Source organism: Bidens hawaiensis, unplaced genomic scaffold, assembly GCF_021521415.1.
Source record: "Bidens hawaiensis isolate Kalapana, Puna unplaced genomic scaffold, B.hawaiensis_p1.1 tig00006950_1, whole genome shotgun sequence".
In the NCBI taxonomy this organism is placed as follows: domain Eukaryota; kingdom Viridiplantae; phylum Streptophyta; class Magnoliopsida; order Asterales; family Asteraceae; genus Bidens; species Bidens hawaiensis.
Genome location: NW_027491476.1, coordinates 284,107 through 305,521, shown reverse-complemented (window position 1 = coordinate 305,521; position 21,415 = coordinate 284,107). Strand labels below are relative to the sequence as shown.

The 21,415-nt window shown below is 38.0% G+C and overlaps 1 protein-coding gene across 1 annotated transcript; it reads right to left on the bottom strand.

Moving 5' to 3' along the window:
- Window positions 1-10,052: 10,052 nt before the first annotated feature.
- LOC143633940 (uncharacterized) lies at window positions 10,053-10,700 on the bottom strand. Its single transcript, XM_077102148.1, has one exon. The coding sequence runs from the start codon at window positions 10,698-10,700 to the stop codon at window positions 10,053-10,055; it is 648 nt and encodes a 215-aa protein (XP_076958263.1).
- Window positions 10,701-21,415: the final 10,715 nt, after the last annotated feature.

Here is a 21,415-nt window from a genome sequence, read left to right as displayed (position 1 = left end):
GAAGAACTAAATCTAGCAAGATTAAATAATAAAGATCTATTAATAACCTAGCACTTTACAGATTTTAGGTTAGCAGCACACTTAGGTTTATTTGACAATATTATTCCTATGATCTTATTGCGAAATCAATCATAAAATAATCAAGAACACAAAGTAATTGATCTAATAGCAACCTATCATATGACAAACAACATTCAAGAAACAATGGAATAAAACTCATCAAACAATCCGAAGCATTCATACGAATCAATTTAATATAAATAAATCTTTTACTAAATCATAAAAACCATAACGATTAATAATCCCAAATCAAACCAAAACGTCAAAGTAGGTTCATCAAAAGCCTAAGTAGTTCATGCAATTTAGCCTAACATCTTAATTTTAAACAAAACAAACAACGAAAAATTCATGGCGGATATAAAAGAAAACGAAAGAAAATAGAAGATAAAACCCGTGTTCTTCGTCTTCAACCAATATGCGCACCACCAAATGATTCTTCAACTCTAAAGTCGCCAAAAGTAGCAATTCCTAAGCTCGGGAACTCTACAAATTCGGCTAGCAACTTCATGTATATTTAGGGTTATGTTTAGGGGTGTTTATATAGTGATTAAGGCCCAAAACCTGGAATATTCTAGAAATTAGGTTGGTCGCGTCACGCTACCAAAATACCCCTCTTGGCTGCGCTATGCTACCAAAACTCCTTATTTGGCCGCGCAGCGTGGCCAAATTAATTTGGTCCTGGTCCGGTTCACTCCTGATCTGGTCCGGTTCGTCGGTTTAGCTCATTTTTGCTTATTTTTCGCTCTTTTTAACCGCGAACAAGTCCCATAATCTAAAATATAGAATCATTTTAGTAGTATACAAATCTTAAACAAAACCGAACAAAACTAATAGAATATTAAATAAAATGTACACGGGATTTTTATATATTAAACGTTATATCAAATATTCCCACACTTAACATTTTTTCGTCCTTGAAAAAGTCTAATTGCAATGGGATTAGAATCGGAGAAATACAGTCTTAAAAACATATAAGGTTATCTTTAAAATTTAGAACAACGCAAAAACTTCGATCTCCGATATTGTTGTCCACTTAAACCCATGCCTTTGTCTTTAGTGGGACAAGTAAGATCCAATTATTATTATTTTTATATAATCTAGTGGAACCCACAGTCAACACCCGTTTTATTTTAGATTTTACTGAATCAAACCACCCCAATTTGACTTAAACCTTATAAATAGCAGATTAAAACTTTGTTGCACATTTTTCATGAATAGCTAAGACGATCAAGGATATTGTTTATCCACCTAAGTTTAAGCATCAAAGTCTACCAAGCAGCCATTAGATACGATTAAAGTTCAATTATTCAACTAACTAGTTAGTGTTCCCCACTACATGACATACCCCTATTATCAAGCAATACCCCAAAGTCCATCTCCATAGTTGAGTATGCACGAATTCATCTGTAAGGTTTACATATGACGTGTCCCGTGTGGTCCATTTCTTAATGGTAATGAGACGCGAGCACGGGGACCTCATATGACTAAGAGCGTGTATGATCAAGTCAGTAGTGAATTTGTACTTTTAAAGCACTTTGTGATCATGTTTAATGACCTATAATTTGGCAGATAAACTGCGGGTTTGCTCTTTATAGGCTTTTGAAATATCCATAAATCCACTTAGGAAATATGAATACCCAGATGAATAACTGCATACAGACCCATGGTCTCCCCACCATGGAGAATTCCATCAATACATGATTTAATGTTTTAAAACCATACGCCTATGAAGTGTTAACCACTAAAACTAGAAGTGTAAGATTTAAGTTTATATCACTGGCTACACGACATACTCTAACGTTAAACCTACCCAAGCATCGTATGATAACGTATTCAGATTTCTTTAAAATTCATAATTTTCTACAATCAAACTAAAATTGAGGCTTGAGTATGGCCCGACCTTTCATCTCGTATTTTATACAGACTCAACATGTTTCCCACTAAAAATCATATTATATCGTTTAAAACCAACTATCAAACTGCCCTTTCATTCTCAAGGCTGAGCCTACTGACACATCCCAAGTTAAGTGCGTGTTATTTACTTATATCTTATTATTAGTAGTTTGAAAAACCGATTCCTGATAAGTATCCTCATCTCCTATTTAAATGCAAAAAGAGACAATTTCAAAGGACATTTTTCAAAACTTTTTTCATTTTTTTTAAATAAGTAAATATAACAAAACAAACTAAAGACATGTGTTCCTATCCCCACACTTAAAATTTGCATTGTCCTCAATGCAGGGACGGAAAAACAACACAAAAATTTAAAACAAAACCAAAACCTAAAAATACAAAAATAAATAAAAACAAAACAAAGCTAAAAATTAAAACCTAAAAATATAAAAACAAAATTAAAAGGAAAAGACTTAGCTGGTAGTATGGAAGACTGTTAAACTGCTTGTCTTGTAGCCATGAATGCTCTCCTTACCGACCGCTCACCATGGTTATTTATGTATCTCATTCTCTCAATGAACACGGCCTCTCCTCTCGTCATACCTAAGCGATAACACAATAGAAAATCTAGAAAATATAGTCTACTTAGGTGTCTTGGAAAACATCACAAACCAACACATCCTCCTAGCATACAAGTCCATAACAATATTATACTACAGACCAACGAAATAAAAATATTATAAAAAGGAAAATAAGCATAAAAGATACAGATTCTCCTGCTGCTACCGATGCATCCCCACACTTATACTTCTTCGCTCTCCTCTTCCTCTTCGTCTTCCTCACTGGCCTCAAATGTCGTGTACGGTACAGCATTCTCGAACTCATGTGACCCCGACCCATAAAACAGTGCATTATAATCATACCCATGACCATAACCATAGTTTCCCGAACCACTCGGGAAAATCGACCCACTTGGTCCAAGCACACGCTACTGTCGAAGATGATCAGGTAACCCAATATTCAAACCTGTCATTAAATTCCTCAATGTATCATCTTGCCTTTGCTGATTCTCTCTCATCATTTGTCTCAACCCATTACATTGCTCAGTCATATAGCCCCTCATCTGATCAAAACCTGACTTGGGACGGGGCTCTCGTATCGGGAACTGAATAGCCGGCCTCTCTAAACGATGAAGAGGTCGCTGGTGACGAGGTGGCAAGCCGGCTCGCATAGCTGCGGCAGCTTCAGAATCCTCCGACGGGTTACCCTGCGGGCCTCTCCTAACATCCTCCCAAGCAGGCGAATCAAATGGTTTCAAAATACCCGCCATTCTGAATTCATTAACCCTCATTAACTCAACATCGGGTCGTTTTCTCAAATACTTGGGCTTGTACCTATTAGATACTCCCAAACTTGGGCGATTAAAGTAACGTATGGGCCCATATCCAGTTTTGCTCGCATCTTTGAACCTCTACTTCTGAATCTATGAAACAACCATGCCAACACACTAGCCAAATTCACTGGCCTCTGCTTCAACATAACCAACAAACAAAACAAATTCAACCAGTTAATATTATTCTCACCTGAACCCCTTCCAATCAATGTAGTTGCCGAGATTTTATGAATAAATCGAAGGGCTGGGTCACGAATCTCCGAACTCAGCATTCTACCAGAAAAGGGGAGTTCGCTATAGTGCTCCAGAATCCAGCCAAATCAGTGTTAACTAAACTCATCGGTTTCGGGATTTTAAAAGCACCCCCGAGGCTTGTTTGGAATTCTGGTGAATCAACCTTGTCTTGCGTGTAAAATTGACTTGTCACCCCAAACTCGACAATGGTCATCTGATAAGTGTTTCTTCCCAACGCAAATAACACCGCATTTTTTTGAGCAAAATTACCATCTTTATATTTGAAGGTGCATAAAAATTCTAACATCAATTCTTGATATTGCGGCACATCAATGCATAACATAGCCTTAAACTTTGGACCCAATAATTCTTCAATGCGAACCCTTTGACCGACCGTATTCAACATTCTCCAATCAATAGTTTAGAACGTCAATAACTCCGTGAGAATCAAACTTTTTAGTTTTGAAGATTCTTTTGTGTCCCTTGCAAATCGAAGTAACGGACAAAGAATGGGACTTATACATCTACTTGTTGGAACAACTTCATCTTCACTGTACGCTATTCTTCTTCTTTTTGGTTGAGCAATTACTATTTCTGGCGGTCTGCCTCGTGGGCGCGGAGGTGGTCCTCTCCTGTGCTTCTCAACTTCTCGCGATGATCCTTCACCTGACATTCTAGAAACAAGACAAACAACAAGGAGAATTAGTAAGTTAAAACTATAATAATAATAATAATAATAATAATAACAATGATAATAATAATTATTAATTATTATTATTATTATAAAAAAACTGAAAAAAAATAAAAAAAAATGAACAACTTTAATAAAAACTGGAAATCCGATTTACAAAATATTATCATCTTTTAGAATTAACAGATGTTCCGAATTTAAACAAAGCTTAGTTAAAAAAAAATTTACAAACTTTACAACAAAGACTCAATGTCCACTACCTCCTCCCGGCACTTTAAGTGTCCCTAATTAAACACAAGTACCAAATAAACCGAGATTGAGTAAAAAAGAATGGAAAACTAAAATATATAAAACCATCATATAGTAAAAATCGTTTCCCAATTCGTTTCGACCTCGAAAAACCAATGTCCAACAATCCCAATCAACCCCAACCTAAATAGACACTCGTTTATATACCAAACCAACCCAACCGCAACTTCACCAATATTCAAAAACCAACCCATAACAACCCGCAACCAACGAACGAGAATAAAAATCAACCAATACCAACCCATAACCTCAAGTATTAACTAAAGCACCCTAACTAGCAAACTAACAAAACCCATCTAACCGTGACTCAAGGTAACAACAAAACTAAAAATTTAAAAATACAAAAATTACGACACAAAAGTACAAGAAATCATACCTTTTAGATGAGTACACAAGGGATACTAAGTCGGAGTATAGTTTAGGGTTTGATTAGTGGTGAAAAAAAAAATGAAATTGATGGATAAGTTATGGTGGTGGGGTGTTATGGTGGTGATTTGGGTAGTTAAGTTGAAGATAAATGATGTTTTAATGGTGGAATTGGTGGTGAATGAGTAAGGGTTATGTGGGTTTGAAAGAGGGAAAGAGGAAGAAGATGGTTTTGTGGGTTTGAAGATGTATGTGCAGATCTAGATAATATTGTTATTTTATGATTTCTTAATTAGTATATTTTTTCGGGTAAACAGGTGGCGCCATGCGACCTGGCTTGATCACCAGGCCGCGCTACGCGGATACTAAGCCAAAGATCTCGCGCTACGCGGCCAATTTTTTCTTTTCTTTTATTTTAATAATTAGGTGATGCGCGTCCAGGTATATGTACCCTCCTCGCGTGACGCAAGGAGGGCATTTTTCCAGAGAGTTTCAATGCCTGAAAGGCTTATTTACTTAGAAAAAATTTAGATAAAATACCAAGCCTTCCTGGACCCTTTCTATGACATTTTTACGCATAAAACTTACATGGAACTCTGATTTCTTGATAATTCCTTCTCTATGTCGGTAATGATTCCTAGAAACGACTCAACATCACAAAACAAAACTACGAAAACTATGGTTAGTGACTAAAAGAAAATAAAATAAAAATGAAACAGAAAATAAAAAGCGAAAGAATGCACAAACTCTACATTTGAGTTTCCACTCAAGAACCTCGTGTGACGATTTAGTGCGCTGGATTGAGAGGAGTTTCCTCCATCTCGATTGATTCTTCTGGTCCTCCATGATAGTGCTTTAAGCGATGATCGTTCACCTTCCAAGATGTTCCGTTATCCGGATTCTCCAACTCTACCACTCCATACGGGAAAACTTCTTTCTGTTGAGTCGGATTTGTGCAAAGGAAGATTGGAATCTTCTCAACCTCCTCTAGAAATCGGCTAAGTATGGACTATGAGCAAGCCTGGATCATCGAGCATGGTTTACTACCTCGAGTATGGCCTTCCAGAGTTATTTGGGTGAATTCTTCTAAGTGTTGAAGGCTACGAGCAAGCTACACTTCTCCGAGCAAGAGTATTCTTCTATCGACTACGGATTGCCAATCGAGCAAACGACTTGATCATTCAAGCTTTAGCCAAGTGATCTGAGCACAAGTGGTCCGAGCACATTGGTGTCGAGCATGGATGCAATAAGAAGATGTCATATGTTCTAAGTATAGACTTCGAGCATGGTTCAGTTCTGAGCAAGCTTCACATCCGAGCATGCTGAAGATTGCTCAATAAGTCACAAGGCAGGATTGAAGACATCAAGAAGAATATGCTTGCTCGATGGACAAATTCGAGCAAAGCATGGATTAGTCAAGAAGAATGAAGAGTGCTAGAGGAGAATATTTTCTATTAGAAAATATTCTATGTAAAGTATGCTCGAAGTCCCTCATCGAGCATGCACTGCATATCAAGTCTGCTCGAACAAGATACATATCATGCTCGAGGAGATTTACACTTGTATTTTATTTGTCATTCATTATGTAATGATTAGGGGATTCTAGAACGAATGTCAGGGTCTATAAATAGAGTCCTAGATTTCCATTTAGGGCAGTGACAACACACGCAATATGAGAGCAAAAACATTCTAATGAATATTCTCTTTGTCTCCTCGTACCGCCGCCGTCACGAAACCCTAGACATTCCCTTCACTGTTACATTAAATGATACATTAAATGCAGTAAATCTTTGTCTTTGATATTGTTCTTATTGACTATATTTTTTGTTTTGTTGCTATTATCTCATACCCTAGTTCCCATCTGTTGAATATCTTGATTCCGCCGGGATATTCAATAGGCCTTTGGGTTATTAGATCTGTGTTTTCTTGTCAACCTTTTAAAGGTTTGCACCAGATCTACGGTCTTGACACTTTCACCAAGTACGGTCCCATCCACTTTGATCTCAACTTTCCTGCAAACAACTTCAAACGAGAGTTAAATAATAATACCTTATCACCTTTCTTGAACTCCTTGCTCCCTTTCAACCGTCGATCGTGTAAGGCTTTCGAATATTCTTTGATGTTCAACGATTGGGAATATGCCGCATCCAAAAGCTCCTCCAACTCATGAATTTGATAATACCTTTTCCTTGCGGCCCCGGTAAGATCGACATTTACCGTATTCAATGCCAAATAAGCACGATGCTCCAATTCAACTAGAAAATGACTAGACTTACCATAAATAAGCATAAACGGTGTAGTACTCAACGGAGTCTTGTACGCGGTTTGGAATGCCCACAACGCATCATCTAACTTTTCCGACCAATCTTTCCAACTAACCCCAACCGTCTTCTCCAAAATCCTCTTCACCTATCGATTTGCATTCTCAACTTGCCCATTTGTTTGAGGGTGATAGGCGGTAGAGGTACGATGAGAAATCCGTAACGAGCCAACGCTTTCTCCATGACGGTATTACAAAAATGGGTTCCCCGATCACTAATAATAGCTCTCGGAGTACCGAAACGAGTAAACAACTTCTTAAGGAACCTTACAACAACTCGTGCATCATTGGTAGTCAATGCTTGGGCTTCCACCCATTTTGACAAATAATCAGTAGCCACCAAAATATACTTACCGTTCGACGTGGGAAACAGTCCCATAAAGTCGATGCCCCAAACATCAAAGATTTCAAGAATTTGTATGGGGTTTTGAGGCATCTCATTCTTGGAAGAGATATTACCAGTTCTTTGGCACGCATCACAAAGCATCACAAACTCTTCAGCATCTTTAACAACCGTCGGCCAATAGAAACCACTATCAAACACCTTCTGCGCGGTAGCATGCGCACCATGATGACCTCCAACCCTTCATGAACATTCTTGAAAATATCCCAACCTTCCTCTTTCGTCGCACATCTTCTCAGAATTTGATCACCACCAACCTTAAACAAAAACGGGTCATCCCACACATACCTATTCACATCCCGGAAGAACTTCCTATTTTGTTGCGTAGTCATACCCTCCAACACAAAACCATTAGCCAAATAATTAGCAAAATCAGTGAACCGTGGCATACTTGCTTTTCAGCCATAACAAAATCAATCGACTCGTGAGGGAATGTATCTCCGATCTCCTCCTCACGCAACTCTTCTCTCTTCAGGTCCTCTAGACGGGATAAATGATCGGCCGCTACATTTTCCGCACCCCTCTTATCTTTGTTCTTGATGTCGAACTCCGAAAGTAGGACAATCCACCGTATAAGACGAGGTTTCGCGTTGTTCTTCTGAAAGAGGAAACGAAGGCTTCATGATCGGTAAAAACGGTGGTCTTCGAAGGTACGAGATATGAGCGAACTTGTCAAATGCAAACACAACAGCTAGAAGTTCCTTCTTGGTGGTGGTGTAGTTTTCTTGAGCATCGCTCAACGTCTTGCTAGCATAATATATGGGGTGAAAATGTTTATCTCGCCTTTGCCCCAAAACCGCTCCAACCGCATAATCACTAGCATCACACATGATCTTAAACGGCAAGCTCCAATCGGGATAACAAAGAATGGGAGCACTTACGAGCTTCCCTTTCAAATACGTGAATGCCTTCAAACATTCTTCATCAAACACAAACGGCACGTCTTTCTCGAGGATTCGGGTCATCGGGCGGGTAATTTTGGAAAAGTCTTTGATAAACCGTCGATAGAATCCCGCATGACCCAAGAAACTCCTATTCGCCTTCACATTCGTAGGTGGAGGAAGTCTACTTATAGTATCAATCTTTGCCCGATCCACCTCAATACTGTCTATCAAGATCTCATGTCCCAACACGATCCCTTCCGTCACCATAAAATGACATTTCTCACAATTTAACATCAATTTAATATCCCTTCAATACACCTTTTCAACATCTTCTCAAGATTAGCCAAACATTGATCGAAAGAATTTATGTAAACCGAAAAATCGTCCGTAAACACCTCCATGGACGTCTCTATCATATTCTGAAAGATGGCCACCATACAACATTGAAAGGTAGCCGGAGCGTTACAAAGTCCAAACGGCATGCGACAGTATGCAAATGTACCATATGGACATGTAAACGTTGTCTTCCCTTTGTCTTCCGGTGCAATGGGAATTTGAAAATAACCCGAAAAACCATCAAGAAAACAATAAAACTGCTGACCTGCCAAACGCTCCAACATCTGATCAATAAACGGCAACGAGAAGTTGTCCTTCCTGGTGGCATCATTCAACCTCCGATAGTCAATACACACACGCCAACCGGTAATTGTACACGAAGGGATAAGCTCATTCTTCTCATTCATCACCACAGTCATACCTCCTTTCTTCGGAACAACTTGGGTTGGGCTCACCCATGGAGAATCGGAAATCGGGTAAATCTACCAGCATCCATCAACTTCAACACCTCCTTCTTTACCACCTCTTGCATATTTGGATTGAGACATCTTTGTGGTTGCACCACCGGTTTGTACTCATCCTCCATTAGAATCCGGTGCGTGCAATAAGCGGGGCTAATACCTTGAATATCAGAAAGTCTCCATGCTATCGCCCCCTTGTGCAACTTCAACACGTCTATCAACTTCGTCTTCTCTTTTTCCACCAACTTGAAAGACACAATAACGGGCATCTTCGAGCCCTCATCAAGATACGCATACTCCAAGTGTGACGGGAGAAGTTTCAACTCTAACGGAGCGGGTTTTCTCCACGGGACCCGTCTCACTCTCACAACTAATCTCATGAACTTCTATTATCTTGGGTAAACCGGAAATCCCAACCAACTCATCACAAACCGAATCATTCTCACATGAGTCATCCTCAACCAAATCATCACAATCGACCAAACCATTACTTCCCACGACATCCGCACCACAAATATAGTTAAAACAGCTATCCACACCTACAATAAAAGAGTTAATAAAATAAACCGAGTGGCATGGACCACTGAAATCATCTTGATCACCCGGATGCCTCCTCGACCTTGCCACGTCATAAGTAAGATCCTCATCACTAACCCGAAGTGTGATCTTTCCATCATACACATCGATAAGCGCCTTTGCAGTTCATAAAAATGGATGACCAAGAATGATGGGGACCTTCTCGTCGGCCTCCATGTCGAGCACCACAAAATCCACCGAGAACACAAACTTATCAACCTTCACTAGCAAATTCTCTATTATACCCAGCGGATACTTTACCGAACGATTGGCCAATGACAAGGACATGCGAGTCGGTGTAAGCTCGCCCAACTCCAACTTCTCGTACAAAGAATACGGCATCAAATTAATGCTAGCCCCCAAATCCGTCAATGCATGGCTCATCGCGTCACTACCAAACAAACAAGGAATCGTAAACACACCCGGATCCGAAAACTTCTCGGGTACGGGGTTCAACACTACCGCTGAACAATCTCCACTAAGGGGAATCGATGAAACCTCTCCCAACCTATCCTTCCTCTTCAACAGGTCTTTCAAAAACTTTGCGTACTTCGGCATGTGTTGGAGGGTTTCAATGAATGAAAGATTAATCTTCACCTGTCGGAAATTGTCGAGAAAGTGCCCATACTCCAGCGTGTATTTTTTATGTTTTACGCGAGCGTGATACGGGACATGAGAATGATCAATCACAGGTGATGGTTGGACTTCAACCATCTTCTTCTCTGCTGGCGGTGCAACTGGTGCGGTGTTCTGTACTTTACCCGGTACTTCCATCTTGACCTCTTCATCTATCACCTCCTTTTATTCCGCTTCAACCTCACCTCTTCTTTCCTCGGGAACCAAAACCCTGCCGCTATGAGTAGTAATCGCCTTTAGTTGAGCGGCCGGATTCTGCTGAGTAGAACGTGAATATTGTCCCAGGGGTATCTCATCTAATTGTCAAGCAATATCGCTAATGGACCCCGGCTTGTCGAGTAGAGACGACTGTTGATTCTTCAAAAGCAGATCATGATCGGCAAGAGTTTTTTGAGTAAGTTGATCTCTATTAAGGATTTGCTGCATCATCTCTTCCAACCTCTTACTCAGATCTGGCCCATTATTCGAACTTTAACCATTCGAACCTTCACTGTTATACTAACCTTGATTTCGGTTATAGGCATCTTGGTGGCCGGGCGCCAATTCGAGTTACATTGCCCTTGATTCTAGTTCTGATTCTTGTAGTTGTTCCAGTTTCGATTGTTGTTGTTGTAAGCATTAGGGAACCTGTTCTGACCAGCCACAAAATCAAAATCTTGATTGTTCATCAACGGACACTCCAACGTACCATGACCACCCCTACACAGCTCACACATATCCACTTTAGCCTTTAACTCTTTTACCTCTCGGGTAAGATTGTCCAAAGCAGCAACCTCGAGCAGATGAGGGTGTACTGGTGACGAGATTGGAATTCCGGCCTCGTGGCTTCTTCGTGTACTCCGATTGAAAGAAACTTTCAAACATCTCATTACACTCGGTCACATTCTTCTTGTCCATCAAATGACCCCCAGCAGCTGTATCAAACCTTGTTTGAGCCTCATAAGTAAGCCCATTGTAAAACTTCTCAACAAGGGCCCAAGGTGTGAGCCCATGCTGTTAACAACGGGAAAGAGATTCTGAAAGCGCTCCCAAGCCTGGTAATATGGCTCATCCGGATCCATGTGAAAGGAGTGAATCTGATTACGGAGGCGAGAAGCTTTAGCACGTGGAAAGTACTTCTTGATAAATGCATTGCGAAGCGCTTCCCAAGTAGTGAATGCTCCAGTAGGTTGCGAATCGAGCCAAGTGGCATCCCGACCCGAAAGTGAAAACGATATGGCTCTGACGGCCTCAGCAACGATCTCAGTAATGGCGCTATGGAGCACCTGGTAAACCTCATCCACGATAGCCGCGCGCATAGCAGGATCTAAGGCGGGGTTATCCCCCTCCTCATAAATCGGGGTGTCCTGCTGGGAAGTAGGAATCTCGCTCTCGGCTTCGACACGTGGCTTACGACCACGACCACGACCACGACCACGACCACGACCACTAGAGCCACCTCTCTTAGCTGCTCAAGTATTAACCATGATTTATCCCTACAAAGACAGAATCTTAACACGGTCAAGTACAAGTGGTAATTAGAACATTTAAGGTAAGGGTAAACTGCTAATGATGTTGATCAAGTGTAATTAGTCGTTTACTTTACCCGCATGTCCTAACCACCCCCCTGCCCCTAACCTCGTTATCCTTCCATCTAACACTTAAACAGTTAATCACATACCGGGAACTTTTAAATTTAAAGGAATGACTAATTAATTAAAAGTTACCTCTTGGTGTGCAGCTACTCGCGGTGGGCATACTGGTCTCTTTTCTTACAATTCAAGTCCAAGCATTCGGGGATGCTCGGATCCCTCGAACCAAGGCTCTGATACCAACTTATAAGGCCCCGAACCCCGGGAACCCCACAGTTGGTAATCATACAAAACACTTGTGAAAATAAATAAACTTAAAAACAATTCTTTGCATTAAAATAGCATTACAGAGTATAATTCGGCAGAAAACGTAAGTAGATGAATAAGTTCCCAAAATCAAAATTTATTTATAACTTTTAAAAATCTTTTGAAATAAAAGGTTCATAAGTAATTCTTCATTCCAGTATGCCCTTCACCGTCCAAGTAGCTCTGTGCACGTCCAAGCGATAAGGCATCTTCTTCCTAACCTAAACTCACACTAACATGCACACAAAGTTAGCTTAAGCTGAGTGAGTTCAAGTTTTAAATAAGTAGCAACAGTTTTTTAATAATCATTCCAACGGTTTTAAAACAGCAAACGGAAGTACATCGGTTAGGTTACCACATTCAATAAATAGTCATTCTTACGTGTGAGCATCTCTATACGTGCATTCCTATATATATCAATATATATACATATAACATTCAATAATAACATTCAGGGCCGAGAAAACGTACAACCCAAAAACGTAACATTCAGCGCATGCAAACACGAAGTAGGCATACGCAACATTCAGTGGTCGAGACGACTACAAACATTCAGGGTCAAGCAAACGTACAATTCAAACACGTAACATTCGGAGCGTGCAAACACAAGGTAGGCATACGCAACATTCAGTAGTCGAGACGACTACAACATTCGCCAAATATTGGCCATTCTAAATATATATAAATATATATATACATACACATTCTATAACATTCCAAGGCCTACCGATACTAGCAAGCCTATGTAAAACCATTCAAACATTTCATCAAGTAAGAAAAACACTTAGGTGTGCATGCTAGCCCAAAACTTAAAAATAGTCAAACAGGGCATCAAGAACTCACCTGAAATCAATCGAACACCTGCAACGAGCTAGGAAAATCCCTAAGTGCACAATCACAAGCAAGGGCCTGTAAATTATACACAACACGTTACTAAACTAGACCATAAGAACACTCTTGTCTAATGGGACATTCAAGCCCAACACTATGGCCCAAGGCCCAACACTTGGCCCAAGGCCCAACAACTTGGCCCAAGGCCCAAGGGTAATCAAATCGGGTCGAATGCGCATGTAATAAACCTTAAAACCATTTGTTAAATGAATCAGCCCCAAATGGACCAAATTCCATTTTAAATCTTTTCATTCAGCAAGATTATGTCACCTGAGTTGATAGAGTTGACGGTTCCTTTTTACAACTCTTACTTTAACGTTTAAACGAAAATTCGCGCACCGCCGACTCGATTGACGAAGCACTAACCACAACAGCCTCGAGCATCAAAAAAATAATTTTTTCACAGCCCTTAAACCCCCCTAGGTCTGTACAAATTGATTCGGTCGGTCACCGATCAATTAACGCATCAAACTCAACAATTTGCAATTTTACACCCGGTAAACCCTAGTTTTCGAACTAAAATCGATTGACCGACCTAAACACCTCCAATGGCAATGAAATTATAATATGATGTACATGTCATACCTAGTGGGATTTTGATGCGAAAACCTCATTCAAAACAGCCCCGGAAAAGCTCAATTGGGCAACCACCCGGTTAGCCTACAACAAGACGTTTTTCGATCAATACGCGCAATATAAGGATCAATTAACATGTAAAAGACTTGGGGAATCGTAGTACATACCTTGAATTGAAGTTCTAAGGCTTAGAATTGGCTGCAAAAAAGAAAATCGTGGGTCTTGGGTCACCCTCTACCTGCCGATCGCAGAAAATGGTGGGGGCTTGGGTTAGGTTATGTTATAACATAATATTTTACACTCTAGCCCCTCCAGATTGAAGTGTAAGGCAAAATGGAAGGAAGAGTTAGGTTCTTTAACGTACCGGGATAACGTAAAGGCTTCCAAGAAACGTCGGTTAAGTCCCGATAGTTATAAATACTCTACAAGCTTTAATTCTTGAAACCGGAGTTAACGGGCGTTACAGAGATTTAATGAAATATACATACATACACACACACACACACACACACATATATATATATATATAGAGAGACTAAACTCAACGGCTAAAGCGATTTATTTTTTTACCGAGGGATGCTAGATAATTATTTTTGTTTTTAATTTTTTTTCCTTCATTTTTCTTTTATAACTTTATTGTTATATTTTTTAAGATGTTTTTTTATGTCCAAAATGATTATCAAAGTTCTCAATTTTACAAAGTTTTCTTATGATTCTTACCGTATATATATATAAATGTGTGTGTGTATAAGGTCAAGCTATTCTACAAGTGGAGACAAAAATGATAAGGATTTACAGCCAAAAAAAGAAAACCTCTAAAAAATAATAAAAAAATAATTAAAAAAAGTCATAACTCAAAATTTAATAAAAACACGAAAAAGTAAAAAAAATTTGTGTCCACCATCTTCCTCATTCTCAAAAAAAAATATAATAATAACCACAATCTTAAGGAAAAAAATCATTGTGTATTTTTATTTATCATTATGCATTTAGTTTATTTTCGTCATTGATTGTGTTTTTCTTCCTTAACATTGTGTTTTTTTTTCTTGATATTGTATTATATTACTCAACATTGTGTCATATTTTCGCCGATCAGCATTGTGTTAAATTTTACGATCTATTGTGTCTTTTTTTTAATATATCATTGTGCTTTTTGTTTATTTTCATTATTGTGTCTTTTCGTCAGTTTTTTACGGACTGACGAGGGAAACATTTTAGGTTTTTCATTATATATATATATATATAATTGCCTACATAAAAATCCTATGTTTTACGATGTGGTTGCTCCCCACCCCCTCTCGGACCACCAGAATGCTTCATTCCTGAATGGTGGCTTCTTATACATTTGACCCGAATTTGCAGGTATTGGTCTTACCGAACCCGGATAATCTTAAAGGGTTATAAGATCTCAATTATTTCTGAAACATGGTTCATGGGTCTCACCAAACCCGAATTCGCAGGTATGGGTCTTACCATACCCGGATAATCACGGTTCATGGATCTCACCAAACTCGGATGACCCTTAAACTGGTTATAAGATCTCATTTATTTGTGAAACCCCTTTTAACATCAAACGTTAATACAATTTCTCTCGTCTACATATTCTCTGTCACCGGTCTATCCTCTCAATCACCGTTTTACTTATGATTACCACCCACCATTGTCAACCTCTTCTCTCATGCATCAAACACCGTCATAACCTACATTGACCGCCCCTTTTGTGACACCCGGTAAAATAAAAGGTATTATTATATTCCATAATCGATATTAAGACATGTTTAGACCGAATTAAGTGAAAAATTAAGACCGTAAGTTAAAATATTATTTTATTCTAAGAATGAAGGTAATATATATAACGGAAAGCATGTGAGAAGTTATACTAAATAAAAAAATTTTGGTGATAAATTAGAAGAAATGAACACTTTCGGCTAAACGTGATAATATTCAACCCGACTTTCGAGATTCATAGGTGGATCCAACTAAATAGTGTAAAGGATTGAAAATCGAGAACGAATGCCAAAATGTGACTCAATTTTGAGTTATAACGAAGCGGGAAAATGCACATTAGTATTTTCAAGCGTGGTCGTTAAAGCACAAACACCGAGGAGCTTGTTAAATTTAATACTATCTTCGTATTTGAGATTTATTGTTTGGATAAAATAAATCGAATAGACACCATAAGTTTGGATGAGTTGATTTTGGGAAAAACAACTACCCTGGTTTTATTAAGTTCGGAGTAACACGGAACCGATAACGGATAAAGATCGACAATAATTTATTAGCGAAGATAATAGGCCAACGAGACAAATTTAGCTTGAGAAAGAAATAAATATTTTGACGAAATATATTTGGAAAATATAACGTCACTTGAAGTAGCGGATTCGTTGGAGTGAGAGACCGAAACACGACCGCAAAACGCGTTAAAAACCGTATGTATAAAAGACTAACCACACTCATTTTCTCTCATAATATTATAGCAGCTGAAAAACTTAGAGAGAGAGAGAGAGAGTAGAGAGAGGTAAGAGGATTCTGACAAAGTGGCCGGCGACCGGAGGGGGTGCACGTTCTATCCGGAAGCTTCTTTTGACGTCCTGAACATGATGGTAAGCTCCAGTCGTAATAATTTTGAGCTTAAGTTCGTTAAAAAAATGTTTTAAAATCCGGATAGATTGTATAAGTTTTGCATGTCTGTAAAGATCGTTCCATAACTTAAGATCTAACGGTCCAATCATCTTTATTTGTATACAGAGTGTTCATAACCCATAGATAATCATTTTGAACGGTGGAGATGAACAGAGGGTTCATAACCCATAGATAATCATTTTGAAGTAGTTTAAGTTGGGTTTCTAGACTCGTTTTCGGGTTCAGTTCACTTGGCGGATTTTGAAAACGCAGCTCTAAAGAAATGCAGATTCTTGTAGATCCAACTGTAGGATCGAGCTGAAATTTTGGGTGAGCATTCCTAACCCATAGATCTTTGTCTTCACAAAAGGAATTGATGATCAGATGTCTGGGTTGTGAGTTATAAACGTCGTAAGTTACTGGTCATATTTCATAATGTAATTAGTAACTTAAAACGAGTGCATGTAGGTTTTGAGGTGTCGTACGGACGATCCGAGACCAGAGAAACGTTCTTGATGCAAAAACAAACACGTTAGTATATCCAGATGGCATTGCATGCGAGTTTTGAGCAGATATCTATACTCGATGAGGTATATATTTTATATCTGTAAGCGTTAAAAATTAATATAATGAGAGATTAGTATATATATTGTTATTGAAAATAACTTGGACAATGAAAATTTTGTTATTAATTATTTAGAAAACCTTTAGTTAATATCGAATGTTAAAAACGGTACAATCTAGACTTGGACGATTTCGTGTAAATTTAAGATATAAAAATATATATACGATATATGAACCAAATATTTTATTCAGATAATCGGTTACTAAAAGGTTATTATATTTTACAATAAATATATACTTTTTATTAAATAACGTCCATGTTTAGTTTCGAGAAATGTATTAGTTATACAATGATTGTTTGAAACTAAGTTATTTATAATTAACGATATTTTGAAACTTTCGATTTGGTTACGGTTATCTCAAAGGATTGAAGTTCGTAATTTAATCATTATAATTGTGATAAATAAGACACGTGAGGATAAACGAATTAAGTTAGAATATGTTCCTACTTGTATATGTGTTTATGTGTTAATATATTTGGTAATAAACATATGAATTCAGTTATCATTGGATTACTGTTGTTAAGATCTTGCATCAACTGGTTGTGTATCATCTCATATGTGTTACCTGTGCTGAGACAAGGTGAGCTCTCACAATCCCCACTTTTTAAATGTTTTAATTAATTATAAATGTTTTGGGGGAAGAACACATTTCATGGATTGTATTTTATTTTTACAAACATATTAAATTGGACAAGTTAAATTAGACAGGCGTGAAATACTTAGGTAAGGAAACAACTGCCTAAATATAGTATGAGCGTGAAGGTGAGGAAACAACCGCCCGGTCGTTATAACCGTTAACTTTGGTCAGGGCACAGAAATATTGATAGATCTATCTGTGTGATGCCCTGCCTGGCGACCAGTCGCTCTAGTTAAATGTTAGGGGCAAATATTTTGAGTATGGTATGCTTCGTGTAAGAGCATGAAATGTCTAGTACTTAGGTCTTGTGTTGCTAGGTCATGATAGCATGTGAATTAGGAATGAATTGTACGTTAATGTCTAACACAAACAACTTATGCGCTGCATAAGTCCCAAGCAGCCTATAAATAGGATGCTTGGCCTTTGTGTTCATTGGTCCCTCTATCCTTCGGGTGGAGTTGGTCCATGTTGTACCTGAGCTTTTCATTGTCAAATCATATGTACTTATCACTGCTATGATGAATAAAAAAGGAGATTAAAGAGATGTTTTCGAGTTTTTCACTTTGTTATGATTTCCGCTCATAGCATCATAGGGTAGATCTCGTCGTGGATGCTCGTACACGTCACTCTGAAGACCCATCCTGGACTTTTACTTCGGGTTATTGATTTAATAGTCATACATGTGTCAAAATCTTAGCTAGATTTTGACTATTGCGGTTTGTTTAAAGAAATAATATGTTAATACTATACACTTTGAGAAAGCTTCATTTAAAGGTTACCTTCGTAAAAATTCAAAGAGGATTTCGTTTGAATATGATTTTCACACTTTGGATTTAAAATGTTATATTCATACGCTTTCGCAATAAAAATGAAAGTTGACTTCGGCCCATATGGACGAAGTGGTATTTATGGAAATCATTAAACAAAGAGAGGCTTTGTTTCAATAAATAAATATGAAATAAAATGCAAGATCTAAAGTTAATAATGATATTCTCATTTATTAAACTGAAGAAATAATTGATGTAAAAGTCGAAAGCTATTACATCATGGTTTTTAAATTGAGAACCCACCAACCTTTGTGCTGACAAAATTTTTAAATGTGTTTTTCAGGTAAATGAAAAATGAGTGTTTCGTGGAGATGGTGTGGGAAAAAAAGTGTAACACTTGAATGTTGGACATCTATTTTAAACAAAGCATGTACTCTGGCATGTGTACTTTATGACATTTTATAATGAAAAAAAGTCCAACTTGTAAGTGAATATGTTGTGCTTAAATGCTGATGGGCATCTGCGCCTATCCAAATTAGTTGACTAAGTCTTCTACTGTTAAATTAAGATTTTTGGGGTGCGACAGACGTTGGTATCAGTGTCAATAGCTATAGTGAACTAGAAATTTCTGAAGAAAATTTCTAGACTATAACCCAGTATTTGAAACAAATATTTTCCCACTTCACGAAGCAAAAAAATACAAAAGAAAAGGCTGCATTGTGTCAGGACCGTAAATCTGGTGCAAACCTTAAGCAGGTTGACAAGAACACACAGATCTAATAACCCAAAGGCCTATTGAATATCCAGACGGAATTAGAATATTCAACGGATGGGAACGAAGGTATGAGATAATAACAACGAAACAACAAAATATAGTCGGTAAGAACAATATCAAATACAAAGATTCACTGCATTTAATATATCATTCAATGAAACAGTGAAGGAATGTCTAGGGTTTCGTGACTGCGACGACATATGAGGAGACAAGGAGAATATTCGTTGGAATGTTTGTGCCCTCGTATTGCGTGCCTTGTCCCCCCTAAATGGAAACCTAGGACTCTATTTATAGACCTTGACATTCCTTCTAGAATCCCCTAATCATTACATAATGAAAGACAAATATAATACAAGTGTAAAAGTCTTCGAGCATGAAATGTATCTTGCTCGAGCAGACTTGATATGCAGTGTATTCTTGATGAGGGACTTCGAGCATACTTTACTTAGAATATTTTCTGATAGAAAATATTCTCCTCTAGCACACTTCATTCTTCTTGACTAATCCTTGCTTTGCTCGAATTTGTCCATCGAGCAAGCATATTCTTCTTGATGTCTTCAATCCTGCCTTGTGACTTATTCAAGAATCTTTAACATGCATTAGATGTGAATCTTGCTCGGGACTGAACCATGCTCGAAGTCTATACTTAGAACATATGACATCCTCTTATTGCATCCATGCTCGACACCAATGTGCTCGGATCACTTGTGCTTGGATCACTTGGCTTAAACCTGAATGATCAAGTCATTTGCTCGAGTGGCAATCCATACTCCATAGAAGAATACTCTTGCTTGGAGAAGTGTAGCTTGCTTGAAGCCTTCAACACTTAAAAGAATTGACCCAGAAGGCTCTGGAAGACCATGCTCGATGATCCAAGCTTGCTCGTAGTCCATACTTAGCTGATTTCTTGAGGAGGTTGAGAAGATTTCAATCTTCCTTTGTAGATATCTGACTTAACACATTGAATTTGTTTGTGTATTATGTGAAATTTAATTGATAAAATTTACCTGTAATTTATATTTTATTTTTATCAGGATTACCTAATACGAATTATGTCACAAACGCCTAATTCACACACTGTTAAAGAAATACACAGCACTAATAGTGAGTCAGGGGACCGCTTCTACCGACCTCTGTTATGCTAGAAACCATGCACGCTCTTCCTTAACCTACTCCCCTACTAGCTTTAGGCTACATGTCGTCTTTCTACACAGATCTATTTGCATTACTATTGGCTATCCTATGGCTAACTCAAGTAATAACTGGATTTAGGACGACAATGTGACCCTACCTCTAGCTATTCTTGAGGTTGTGTAACTCCATTATGGGCATTATTGTTGTTTTGGTTAAGGTGTTATAACCATTGTTGGAGTACTTGGACCTCCAATATTTTTCTCTTGTTGATCAAGATAGGCATCACATGCCTTCGATATTTTAGTATGGAAAAATTAAAAACTTGTGCTTGGTGATGATGCATATTCACACCTATTTTAGTAGTTATTTTATTAACTTCTAAGCAAGTATTATAATTTTCCAAATTAAAATGTCACGATGATCTTTTGGCTGATTTATTAATTATTGTGCGTATGCGATTATTTCGTATATTTAGTCACAAGCATTTAATAATTAATAATGAATATTATTTTATCTATGTTATCTGAAAATAACATAAACGACAAAATGCCACTTAAAACAAGAAAAAATTTTGCTAGTAGAAGATATGGTTTACCGACCTACTCTAAAAGATTAGCTCAACTAATATCTCAACACGTTAACACTATTTTAGAGCAGTGAAATATTAGCTAAGGGTACTATAACTTAGATGTTAAGAACGCCTAATATTTGAGTGTGAATATTTCAACTGTGGCGTGAAATCTTGGTCAACTTTAGTGTATGCGACAACACAAAATAGTGTTCTTGTATGGATTCTAGAAATAAATAGGTGGAATACGTGATTAGTATTTGATACATGTATCTCTGTGTAAATTTGTGTTACCTACATTATGACCTACAATAGGAGAATACTAAAATGATCCTATAAGGTAAATTGACAATTATAGTTGATATCATGTTATTTTGAAT